The 12,500-nt window shown below is 45.0% G+C and overlaps 1 protein-coding gene across 8 annotated transcripts in view; it reads right to left on the bottom strand.

Moving 5' to 3' along the window:
- The window catches only part of LOC121547705 (cytohesin-1), a 57,863-nt gene that overhangs the window by 2,550 nt on the left and 42,813 nt on the right, over positions 1 to 12,500 (bottom strand). For 5 of the 8 annotated variants that reach the window (XM_041859105.2, XM_041859106.2, XM_041859112.2 and 2 more), the window contains 7 exons: positions 10,009 to 10,073; positions 6,372 to 6,438; positions 6,156 to 6,274; positions 5,636 to 5,716; positions 2,437 to 2,549; positions 2,201 to 2,349; positions 553 to 665 (listed from right to left, as the gene is read on the bottom strand). In XM_041859105.2, the coding sequence (XP_041715039.2) occupies positions 553 to 665; positions 2,201 to 2,349; positions 2,437 to 2,549; positions 5,636 to 5,716; positions 6,156 to 6,274; positions 6,372 to 6,438; positions 10,009 to 10,073 (707 nt within the window). Of the gene's footprint in view, positions 1 to 552; positions 666 to 2,200; positions 2,350 to 2,436; positions 2,550 to 5,635; positions 5,717 to 6,155; positions 6,275 to 6,371; positions 6,439 to 10,008; positions 10,074 to 10,233; positions 10,632 to 12,500 lie in introns of those variants that run through there. The other 3 variants (XM_041859108.2, XM_041859104.2, XM_041859107.2) reach the window with 3 other exon arrangements.

Raw genomic sequence — 12,500 nt, forward strand, 5'->3', positions numbered from 1 at the left:
GACGTTGGAGGCGGCTTATGATAGAGAAATAACATTACATTCTCTGGCAACAGCTCTGGTGGACATTCCTGCAGTCAGCATGCCAATTGCACGCTCCCTCAAAACTTGAGACATCTGTGGCATTGTGTTGTGTGACAAAACTGCACATTTTACAGCGGCCTTTTATTGTCTCCAGCACAAGGTGCACCTGTGTAATGATCATGCTGTTTAATCAGCTTCTTGATATGCCACATATGTCAAGTGGATGGATTATCTTGGCAAAGGAGAAATGCTCACTAACAGGGATATAAGCAAATTTGTGCACAACATTTTAGAGAAATAAGCTTTTTGTGCATATGGAACATTTCTGGGATTTTTTATTTCAGCTCTTGAAACATGGGACCAACACTTTACATGTTGCATTTATATTTTGGTTCAGTATGTATGACTGAGAAGACCAAACTGGAGAGTGTAGGTATGTATCTGTCCACCAGGGGGAGCAGTTGCAGCATCAATAAAACTGGCTGTCCTGTTCTCTACTGGATTTACTGTAAACTGCTAAATTGACTCTCACCTAGTTTGAGCAGCCAGCCCTCCCGGTCGGGGTTGAAAAAAGTGTGTGTGAGGTCGTTCCCATCATCCTCTGGGATCTTAAAGGGTTCATTCTTTATACTCTCATACAGGTTCTACAGAGAGAGAAAGGAATGGAAGGAAAGAAGGAGAGAGAGAGAGAGAGAGAGAGAGAGAGAGAGAGAGAGAGACAGAGAGAGAGAGAGAGAGAGAGAGACAGACAGAGACAGAGACAGAGACAGAGAGAGAGAGAGAGAGAGAGAGACAACAAGAGAAAGAGCAAGAGAGACATCATTAGACGTTTGATGCAAACACAGGATGGTGGTATACTACAATTGAAGCTAGATCTACTCAGGGTTTTCTAAAGCTAACCAGCTTCACATTTCAGCTCAGGCTTTATCCGTACTACGACGTTGGATATTGCTCGTCCGCCTGCCGCTAACTCTTGCAGGCTTGTAACTGTGCATGCATGTCTCACGTGGCTAGTGGAACGCTAAACTCTCATTGAGATAATGCTGAAACATCAATCAATGGGTGAGTCAGTGTCACATTTTCATTTGTGCCAAAATCAAAATGAAAGAAAAGTTATCTAGCAAATTTAGCAGGCTATGGTGTGAAATAGGCTTGTTGAAGTGCAGTCTTTCTTTTATTACGTATCGTTAATGCTGTCTTTGGTGTGCTTATCATGAGCACCTTTTTTTATGAAATAAAATTATTAAAAGAGATTCTCCGGTACTTTTGTATACTTTTTAGCCAGTAGTTCTGTAAGTAGCACCAAAAGTGGTCTCCGAAAATGTGAGGGGCTGAAGCTCATTGGCTAGAACTCTAATTGCTAGGGGGCCAGCCCACGTGGGGGGAAATGTAGGGAAAATGGTACGGCACAGCTTCAAGAAAACAGTCACTTTCAAACTAGGGATTTCGTGGCTAATTGGGGTAAGACAGTAATTCTGCTAATAGATGACGCATGGATGAACCACACATTGACACATCCAGCCCAAAGCGGGAGGTTTAAAAAATACTTTCTTAGTCGCCAATGTATCGGATGTCTTTAAGTTATGAACAAGTTTTTACTGTGCCTGAAGTTTCAAATGCATTCTGTCATTACTAAATGTGTAATGTGACAGGCATTTTAACATTACTATTTTTTAACACACAAAAAAACATTTAATTAATAACATATTCAAATGAAGGGGATGATGATGCAATCTTTGCGAGAGGGAGGGAATCTGATTTCATTGGTCCTCAACTCGCAGCACACACACTTCATTCAGCATAAATTAAGTTAGCCATGAGTTAGCCCGCTTGGGAGCAGGTTAGTTCTGAAGGATTCGTTGCCATAGAAATTGACCTGGCTAAAAGGTGAGCCACTTTCATGGTACTGGTTATCCCGAGTTGAACTCAGAACTGACCAAAGTTACCTCGCTAACTCCTCAAACCACGTACGTAGTATAGGGCTCAGGTGCTCAGCCGATCCTAGTATACTATAGATGGAGGGACGAAGAAACAGGCATAGAAAAAGGAAAAGGGAGAGAGAGAGAGAGAGAGAGAGAGAGAGCGAGAGAGAGAGAGAGAGCGAGAGAGAGCTTGGTAGAAGGATAGAGGGATGGAGAGAGTGATGGGGGGAGATGGAGAGATACAGAGCGATAATTACCCTGAGTAGGTCCTCAGGTAAGTCTCCGCCATCGTTGATTCCTCTGTTCATGGCAGTGAATCTCTGGTGGGAGGGTTTGTCCTTCACATTGGGGTTATGGAGACTGGTGTTCAGCATGATCACAGCAAACGACAACACATAACACGTATCTGGAACACAGAGAGGGACGGGAAGGTCAGTGTGAGTGTGAGCGTGCGTGCGTACGTGCGTGTGTGTGTGTGGTGGCCTTTCTATACCGCTGTGCTGGAAGACTCCAGGGTTACAGTGACAGTATCGCTGGGCGAACGCCTCCATCATGCGGTCGATCTTCTGGGCTTCACCTGGCAACCGGAAACTCCACAGGAACTGCCTGGGGGAGAGGACACGCAAACATAAGAGTGTGTGGTTGTGTGTGGTAAGTGTGTGTGTGTGTGTGGACCAGAAGTCCCCACAAGAATAGTAAACAAACAAAAATGTGACGAACTGGGGACATTTTGTTGGTCCCCACAAGGTCAAATGCTATTTCTAGGGGGGTTAGGGTTAGGGTTAAGGTTAGGAGCTAGGGTTAGTTTTAGTGTTAGGGTTAGGAGCTAGGGTTAGGTTTTTGGGTTAAGGTTAGGGTAAGAGTACGGGTTAGGGTTAGGGAAAATAGGATTTTGAATGGGACTGAATTGCGTGTCCCCACAAGGTTAGCTGTACAAGACTGTGTGTGTGTGTGTGTATATATATATATATATATAGTGGGGGAAAAAAGTATTTAGTCAGCCACTAATTGTGCAAGTTCTCCCACTTAAAAAGATGAGAGAGGCCTGTAATTTTATCATAGGTACACGTCAACTATGACAGACAAAATGAGAGAAAAAAATCCAGAAAATCACATTGTAGGATTTTTTATGAATTTATTTGCAAATTATGGTGGAAAATAAGTATTTGGTCAATAACAAAAGTTTCTCAATACTTTGTTATATACCCTTTGTTGGCAATGACACAGGTCAAACGTTTTCTGTAAGTCTTCACAAGGTTTTCACACACTGTTGCTGGTATTTTGGCCCATTCCTCCATGCAGATCTCCTCTAGAGCAGTGATGTTTTGGGGCTGTCGCTGGGCAACACGGATTTTCAACTCCCTCCAAAGATTTTCTATGGGGTTGAGATCTCGAGACTGGCTAGGCCACTCCAGGACCTTGAAATGCTTCTTACGAAGCCACTCCTTCGTTGCCCGGGCGGTGTGTTTGGGATCATTGTCATGCTGAAAGACCCAGCCACGTTTCATCTTCAATGCCCTTGCTGATGTAAGGATGTTTTCACTCAAAATCTCACGATACATGGCCCCATTCATTCTTTCCTTTACACGGATCAGTCGTCCTGGTCACTTTGCAGAAAAACAGCCCCAAAGCATGATGTTTCCACCCCCATGCTTCACAGTAGGTATGGTGTTCTTTGGATGCAACTCAGCATTCTTTGTCCTCCAAACATGACGAGTTGAGTTTTTACCAAAACGTTCTATTTTGGTTTCATCTGACCGTATGACATTCTCCCAATCCTCTTCTGGATCATCCAAATGCACTCTAGCAAACTTCAGACGGGCCTGGATATGTACTGGCTTAAGCAGGGGGACACGTCTGGCACTGCAGGATTTGAGTCCCTGGCAGCGTAGTGTGTTACTGATGGTAGGCTTTGTTACTTTGGTCCCAGCTCTCTGCAAGTCATTCACTAGGTCCCTCCGTGTGGTTCTGGGATTTTTGCTCACCGTTCTTGTGATCATTTTGATCCCACGGGGTGAGATCTTGCGTGGAGCCCCAGATCGAGGGAGATTATCAGTGGTCTTGTATGTCTTCCATTTCCTAATAATTGCTCCCACAGTTGATTTCTTCAAACCAAGCTGCTTACCTATTGCAGATTCAGTCTTCCCAGCCTGGTGCAGGTCTACAATTTTGTTTCTGGTGTCCTTTGACAGCTCTTTGGTCTTGGCCATAGTGGAGTTTGGAGTGTGACTGTTTGAGGTTGTGGACAGGTGTATTTTATACTGATAACAAGTTCAAACAGGTGCCATTAATACAGGTAACGAGTGGAGGACAGAGGAGCCTCTTAAAGAAGAAGTTACAGGTCTGTGAGAGCCAGAAATCTTGCTTGTTTGTAGGTGACCAAATACTTATTTTCCACCATAATTTGCAAATAAATTCATTAAATATTCTACAATGTGATTTTCTGGAGAAAAAAAATCTCAATTTGTCTGTCATAGTTGACGTGTAGCTATGATGAAAATTACAGGCCTCTCATCTTTTTAAGTGGGAGAACTTGCACAATTGGTGGCTGACTAAATACTTTTTTCCCCCACTGTATATATTCCCTTCACAGAACAGCACAAACTGGCTCTAACCAGAATAGAAAGAGGAATGGGAGGCCCCGGTGCACAACTGAGCAAGAGCACAAATATATTAGTGTCTAGTTTGAGAAAAAGACACCTCACAGGTCCTCAACTGGCAGCTTCATTAAATAGTACCTGCAAAATACCAGTGTCAACGTCAACAGTGAAGAGGCGACTCCGGGATGCTGACCTTCTAGGCAGAGTTGCAAAGAAAAAGCAATTTCTCAGACTGGCCAATAAAAATAAAAGATTAAGATGGGCAGTCTGAGATATGGCTTTTTCTTTACAACTCTGCCTAGAAGGTCAGCATCCCGGAGTCGCCTCTTCACTGTTGACGTTGAGACTGGTGTTTTGCAGATACTATTTAATGAAGCTGCCAGTTGAGGACCTGTGAGGTGTCTGTTTCTCAAACTAGACACTAATGTATTTGTGCACTTGCTCAGTTATGCACCGGGGCCTCCCACTCCTCTTTCTATTCTGGTTAGAGCCAGTTTGCGCTGTTCTGTGAAGGGAGTAGTACACAGCGTTGTACGAAATCTTCAGTTTCTTGGCAATTTCTTGCATGGAATAGCCTTCATTTCTCAGAACAAGAATAGAATGACGAGTTTCAGAAGAAAGTTATTTGTTTCTGGCCATTTTGAGCCTGTAATCGAACCCACAATTGCTGATGCTCCAGATACTCAACTAGTCTCAAGAAGGCCAGTTTTATTGCTTCTTTAAAATCAGCACAACAGTTTTCAGCTGTGCTAACATAATTGCAAAAGGGTTTTCTAATGATCAATTAGCCTTTTAAAATGATAAACTTGGATTAGCAAACACAACGTGCCACAGGACCGATGGTTGCTGATAATGGGCCTCTGTACGCCTATGTAGATATTCCATAAAAAAATCAGCCGTTTCCAGCTACAATAGCCATTTACAACATTAACAATGTCTACACTGTATTTCTGATCAATTTGATGTTATTTTAATGAACAAAAAATTTGCTTTTCTTTCGAAAACAAGGACATTTCTAAGTGACCCCAAACTTTTGAACGGTGGTGTATATATTTATATATATATATATATATATGTGTGTGTGTGTGTTACCTGAGGGCCTGGACCAGGTTAAGGTCATTAAACTCATGCAGCTCCACAAAGGCTTGTAGAACCTCAAGATTGAAATCCTCTCTACAGAAACACATACAGGCAAACAGTATTTAGGTGTATAGCCATAAAAGCAAATAGATCAGGGTCGCGTTCAGTAGGGAATACTGTAGCTAAATGTTTTGAAACTGAAAAGTAGTGTTTCTTATTGGACAAGTTCACGCAGTTTCTTCGTGTTTCATTCCATATCAGAATGTTTCTTGCCAACTGAACAGGACCCAGGTTAGTTAAGGAGATTTATCAGAGAACAGCTCTGCAACCAGAAACATACCCAAATATAATCTAATAGATTAAATCTATAAACTCCTAATCCTTGCCTCCTCTCTGTGGCCAGCACATGTGTGTCCCCAGACAGAATGGGCCAAATCAATATCACTGAGTTGAGAATGCATTAACCCAGGGTTTCCCAACCCCCCCCCCCTCCCCGCTCACACACACACACACACACACACACGTTTCTCACCTCTCCCCCAGATAGTCTCCGATGGCAGTCTTGTTTAGCCCCTCCCCTTTATAGAGGAACTGGGCAATGACGTCGCTGGTGTTCTTCAGCAGACCGCTGTCAATCAAAAACCGGATCCCCTGATTGATGGTACACACAGCCAATCAGAACACAGAACCACAGCACCAATCACAGCACAGAGTGGGGGATAGAGGCTGGTTTACGATTGGGTTTCACCTTCTTGGGGTCCATGTTGAACTTCTTGCACCCCATGGACACCTGCTTGTTTCTCTGCATGCTTTTCCTACAGATATGACAGTCATTAAAGCGGAACTGACAGCGTTTTAGCAACATGAAATCTTATTAAAATCTGTTCATATACACCCCCAGGTAGAATATGACACCTTTTTTTTACATTTTCTGACAAGCGAGCGCTTAAATATAGTCATTTTCACATTCTCATAAATGTTTAGAATGTTTGGTAATGATGTACAGTAAGGCATTTGTGAAAATTCTATATCAATATAGATTGGGAAAGAGGCCGTTGGTTGGACAATTAATATAGACACTGCAGTTAATAAAACCTAATGAAAACATCTGTCTTGTCCAGGACCGGAGTCTATGCAGACCGGTGTGCCATAGCCAATCAAGCTACCGTAGGCCTTTTTGCAAACAAGCCATTTGCCACATGGGCCTGCCATCATTCACTTTGACCTGGACTGTGTGTTTACAGGCAGTAGCAACAGCACGACTTTAGATCATTAGAAAGCATTCGCCAAAAGCCACAAAATACACCTGAATGGATTTCTGCAAATATGTACACTGAACAAAAATATAAAACGCAACATGTAAAGTGTTGGTCCCATGTTTCATTAGCTGAAATAAAAGATCCCAGAAATTGTTCACGCACAAAAAAGCTTATTTCTCTAAAATTGTCCACAAATTTGATTACATCCCTGTTAGTGAGCATTTCTCCTTTGTCCAGATAATCCATCCACCTGACAGGTGTGACATATAAAGAAGCTGATTAAACAGCATGTTCATTACACAGGTGCACCTTGTGCTGGGACAATAATAGGCCACTAAAAAGGCCACTACCATAAACTGCCTCCAATGTCGTTTTAGAGAATTTGGCGGTACGTCCAACCAGCATCACAACTGCAAACCACGTGTAACCATGCCAGCCCAGAACCTCCACTTTCAGCTTTTTCACCTGCAGGACCGAGTTTGGGAAACCCTGGATTAGCATTCTCAACTCAGTGATATTGATTTGGCACATTCTGTCTGGACACACACATGTGCTGGCCACAGAGAGGAGGCAAGGATTAGGAGATTATAGATTTAAACACAGCTGATGAAACTGTTGGTTTGCACAACCAAATCATTTCTGTACAAACTGTCAGAAACCGTCTCAGGGAAGCTCATCTGCGTGCTCGTCATCCTCACCAGGGTCTTGACCTGACTGCAGCTCGGCGTCGTAACTGACTTCAGTGGGCAAATGCTCACCTTCGATGGCAACTGGCACATTGGAAAAGTGTGCTCGTCACAGATTAAACCCGGTTTCCACTGTACGGGGCAGATGGCAGACACAATTCCTGGAAGCTGAAAATGTCCCAGTTCTTCCATGGCCTGCATACTCACCAGATGTCACCCATTGAGCTTGTTTGGGATGCTCTGTATCGACGTGTATGACAGCTTGTTCCAGTTCCCGCCATAATCCAGTAACTTTGCACAGGAGTGGGACAACAATTCTTGATCAATTCCTGATCAATTCTATGCAAAGGAGATGTGTCGCGCTGCATGAGGCAAATGGTCACACCAGATACTGACTGACTGTTTTCTGATCCACGTCTCTACTTTGTTTTTAAGGTATCTGTGATCAACAGATGTATCTCTGTATTCCCAATCATGTGAATTCCAAAAATTAGGGCCTAATTTATTTATTTCAATAGACAGATTTTTCTTATATGAACTGTAACTCAGTAAAATCTTTGAAATTGTTGCATTTATATTTTTGTTTGTGTAAATATCACAGGAGTCCTCTAACATTTGGGAACTTTACAGTCCTATTGATCAAACAACCATGAAAAGGTAGGCTCTCTCTCTCCCTCAGTTATGCCCATTAACAAGATCAACAACTAATGATAGCCAGAGCGAGGGCTACCAGAGCGAGAGCCAGCATTCAACACACATAATGCATAGCGAATTTAATGTTTAATAAAATTATCGAAACCGAAATTGAAAATCGTGATTATTTTTAAATAATCGAACCGAAACGACTTCAAAAATAACTAATCGCTCAGCACTAGGCCTTTAGAACACTATAACGCCTTTGTAAACCATTCATAAAGCTTTTATACACACTTTATAGATAGTCCTTTTGTACATTTTATAGGGCACAAACATTAAGGACACCTTCCTAATATTGAGTCGTCGTCCCCCTTTTTTGCCCTCAACTCGTCGGGGCATGGACTCTACAAGGTGTCGAAAGCTTTCCACAGAGATGCTGGTCCATGATGATTCCAATGCTTCCGACAGTTGTGTCAAGTTGGCTGGATGTCCTTTGGGTGATGGACCATTCTTGATACACATGGGAAACTGTTGAGCATGAAAAACCCAGCAGCGTTGCAGTTCTTGACACACTCAAACCGGTGCGCCTGGCACCTACCACCATACCCCGTTCAAAGGCACTTTGACTCTTTTGTCTTGCCCATTCACCCTCTGAATGGCACACATACACAATCCATGTCTCAATTGTCTCAAGGCTTAAAAATCGTTATTTAATTTATAGAGTCATATTATGAGCTCTAAAGACGTCATACATGTTATTAACACCATCACTCAATTAACAGCCCCATTCACCCATTTAGGTGTCTGTAGCCTTGGGGCGACCACTGTCCCAGACCCATCAATGTCTTCGAGGAGAGACACACACACACACACACACATTATTACCAATACTATGGGTCAGTGGGTGGGGAGGTCAGGGACACTTCACTAAGGATGATTCTACTCCCTCCCCCAACACCCACAGCCATCACCCCGGTGTCTACTCCCTCCCCCAACACTATCACATCTACTCCCTCCCCCAACACCCACAGCCATCACCCCGGTGTCTACTCCCTCCCCCAACACTATCACATCTACTCCCTCCCCCAACACCCACACCCATCACCACTGTGTCTACTCCCTCCCCCAACATGATCACATCTACTCCCTCCCCCAACACCCACACCCATCACCACCGGTGTCTACTCCCTCCCCCAAACACCCACACCCATCACCACGGTGTCTACTCCCTCCCCCAACACCCATCACCACGGTGTCTACTCCCTCCCCCAACACCCATCACCACGGTGTCTACTCCCTCCCCCAACACCCACCATCACCATGGTGTCTACTCCCTCCCCCCAACACCCATCACCATGGTGTCTACTCCCTCCCCCAACACCACACCCATCACCACGGTGTCTACTCCCTCCCCCCAACACCCATCACCATGGTGTCTACTCCCTCCCCCCAACACCCATCACCACGGTGTCTACTCCCTCCCCCAACACCCACACCCATCACCACGGTGTCTACTCCCTCCCCCACACCCATCACCACAGTGTCTACTCCCTCCCCCAACACCCACACCCATCACCACGGTGTCTACTCCCTCCCCCAACACCCACACCCATCACCACGGTGTCTACTCCCTCCCCCAACACCCATCACCACGGTGTCTACTCCCTCCCCCAACACCCACACCCATCACCACACAAAGGGTACAACACACACAGTACATACAGTACATTACTCAGTAGAGTTGCACACAATTACACACAAACACAAAGGCAATAACAGGACATGGAAACACACACACACACACCTCTCTTTGGTAATGCCCAGGTTGTCAATTTCATTCGGCACTTCTGCTATCTCATCCTTCAGCCTCTAGATGGAGGGAGAGAGAGAGAGATATTGAGAGAGCGAGAGAGAGAGAGAGAGACAGAGAAATAGAGAGAGCGAGACAGAGAGAGAGAAAGGGAGAGAGGATGAGTGTATGGTACAGTTAGATCTCTTTGATCTATCAGTCACTCAATCACACACACACCAGAGAAATTTGACCCTCCCTCAATCCCACAGAGCAGCTTTGATCCATCTTCAGATAATACTAATACCCAAGGCACTAAAAGGGAGGGGGGGAGGAATAAAGGCGAGAGCGAGAGAGAAGAGAAAGAGAGAGAAGTTTGTGTAATTGGCATATGGATGGAGTGTCTTTATAAGAAGTAAACCAACTGTGAAATATCTGCTTCTGAACAAGAGGTTTCCAGGGTTCTGACAGGAGACATACATGTACTATATATGTTGTGTAAGAGATTATAAGTGTAGGTAGTCCTCTGGGTTGTGTGCAGAGTGAGTAAATCTTCTACAGATGGTCCCCCACAGGGAACTGGTGCACCTTCTGCTAGCTGGGGTCAAACCAGACCAACCCTCCCTCCTCCAGCCCTCCCTCCCTCCATACCTACACCCCTCCATCCACCCCTCTCTTCACCTGACCCAGAGCTACAATCCCCTGCTTTCTTTGCCCTTTACACCAGTTTAACAAAATTTTTCCTCTCTCTAAGTCATATGCACTCTCGCTTTCCCTTTCACACACAAACACACCGTCCCGTTCAGGGTCAGGTTAGAGGGGCAGGTCAAAATCTAAGCCCCTGATCGGCTAATCAGAGCCACTAAGATCAAAGACACAGAAACAGAGAGATGAAACAAAGAGAAGGGGGGAGGCAGGACAAAAGAAAGGGATATGGAAGAAGAGAGATGAATGTAGAGAGGAGGAGGAGAGGGTATAGCGCTACACTACATGGCCAGAAGTATGTGGACACTCCTTCAAATTAGTGGATTCGGCTATTTCAGCCACACCCGTTGCTGACAGGTATATAAAAATCGGCAGTAGAAAGGCTTTACTGAAGAGCTCAGTGATTTTCAACGTGGCACCGTCATAGGATGCCACCTTTCCAACAAGTCAAATGACTGCCCTGCTAGAGCTGCCCCGGTCAACTGTAAGTGCTGTTATTGTGAAGTGGAAATGTCTAGGAGCAACAATGGCTCAGCCGCGAAGTGGCAGGCCACACAAGCTCACAGAACGGGACCACCAAGTGCTGAAGTGCGTAGCGCGTAAAAATGGTCTGTCCTCAGTTGCAACCCTCACTACCCAGTTCCAAACTGCCTATGGAAGCAACGTCAGCACAATAACTATTCGTCGGGAGCTTCATGAAATGGGTTTCCATGGCCGAGCAGCCACACACACATGCCTAAGATCACCATGCGCAATGCCAAGCGTCGGTTGGAGTAGTGTAAAGCTCACCGCCATTGGAAACGGTTCTCTGGAGTGATCAATCACGCTTCACCATCTGGCAGTCCGGCGGACGAATCTGGGTTTGAGGGATGCAGGAGAACGCTACCTGCCCCAAAGCATACTGTAAAGTTTGGTGGAGGACGAATAATGGTCTGGGGCTGTTTTTCATAGTTCGGGCTAGGCCCCTTAGTTCCAGTGAAGGGAAATCTTAACGCTACAGCATACAATGACATTCTAGACGATTCTGTGATTTCAACTTTGTGGCAACAGTTTGTGAAAGGCCCTTTCCTGTTTCAGCATGGCAATGCCACCGTGCACAAAGCGAGGTCCATACAGAAATGGTTTGGGGGGGGAGTAGAAGTCAAACCCACTAATGAACTCAATCTCTTTACACAGCAGCACTGGGCAGAGGGCCTCAGAGCCGTGTAAGGGCAGAGAGCAGCACACACTCTTGCATTCAGATCCAGACATATACATACATACGTACGTACATATGCCCTCCCAGGCCCACCAATGGCTGCGCCCCTGCCCAGTCATGTGAAATCCATAGATTAGGGCTTCATTTATTTATTTCAATTGATTGATTTCCTTATATGAACTGTAATTCAGCAAAATCTTCAAAATTGTTGCATGATGCGTTTCTTAAATGGAAGAAGTTTGGAACTACCAACACCAAGACTCTTCCTAGAACTGGCCGTCCGGCCAAACTGAGCAATCGGGGGAGAAGGGCCTTGGTCAGGGAGGTGACAAAGAACCCGCTGGTCACTCTGACAGAGCTCCAGAGTTCCTCTGTGGAGATGGGAGAACTTTCCAGAAGGACAACCATCTCTGCAGCACTCCACCAATCAGGCCTTTATGGTAGAGTGGCCAGACGGAAGCCACTCCTCAGTAAAAGGCACATGACAGCCCGCTTGGAGTTTGCCAAAAGGCACCTAAAGGACTCTCAGACCATGAGAAACAAGATTCTCTATGATGAAACCAAGATTGAACTCTTTGGCCTGAATGCCAAGCGTCACGTGTGG

The sequence above is a fragment of the Coregonus clupeaformis genome, chromosome 31, assembly GCF_020615455.1.
Source record: "Coregonus clupeaformis isolate EN_2021a chromosome 31, ASM2061545v1, whole genome shotgun sequence".
Classification (NCBI taxonomy): domain Eukaryota; kingdom Metazoa; phylum Chordata; class Actinopteri; order Salmoniformes; family Salmonidae; genus Coregonus; species Coregonus clupeaformis.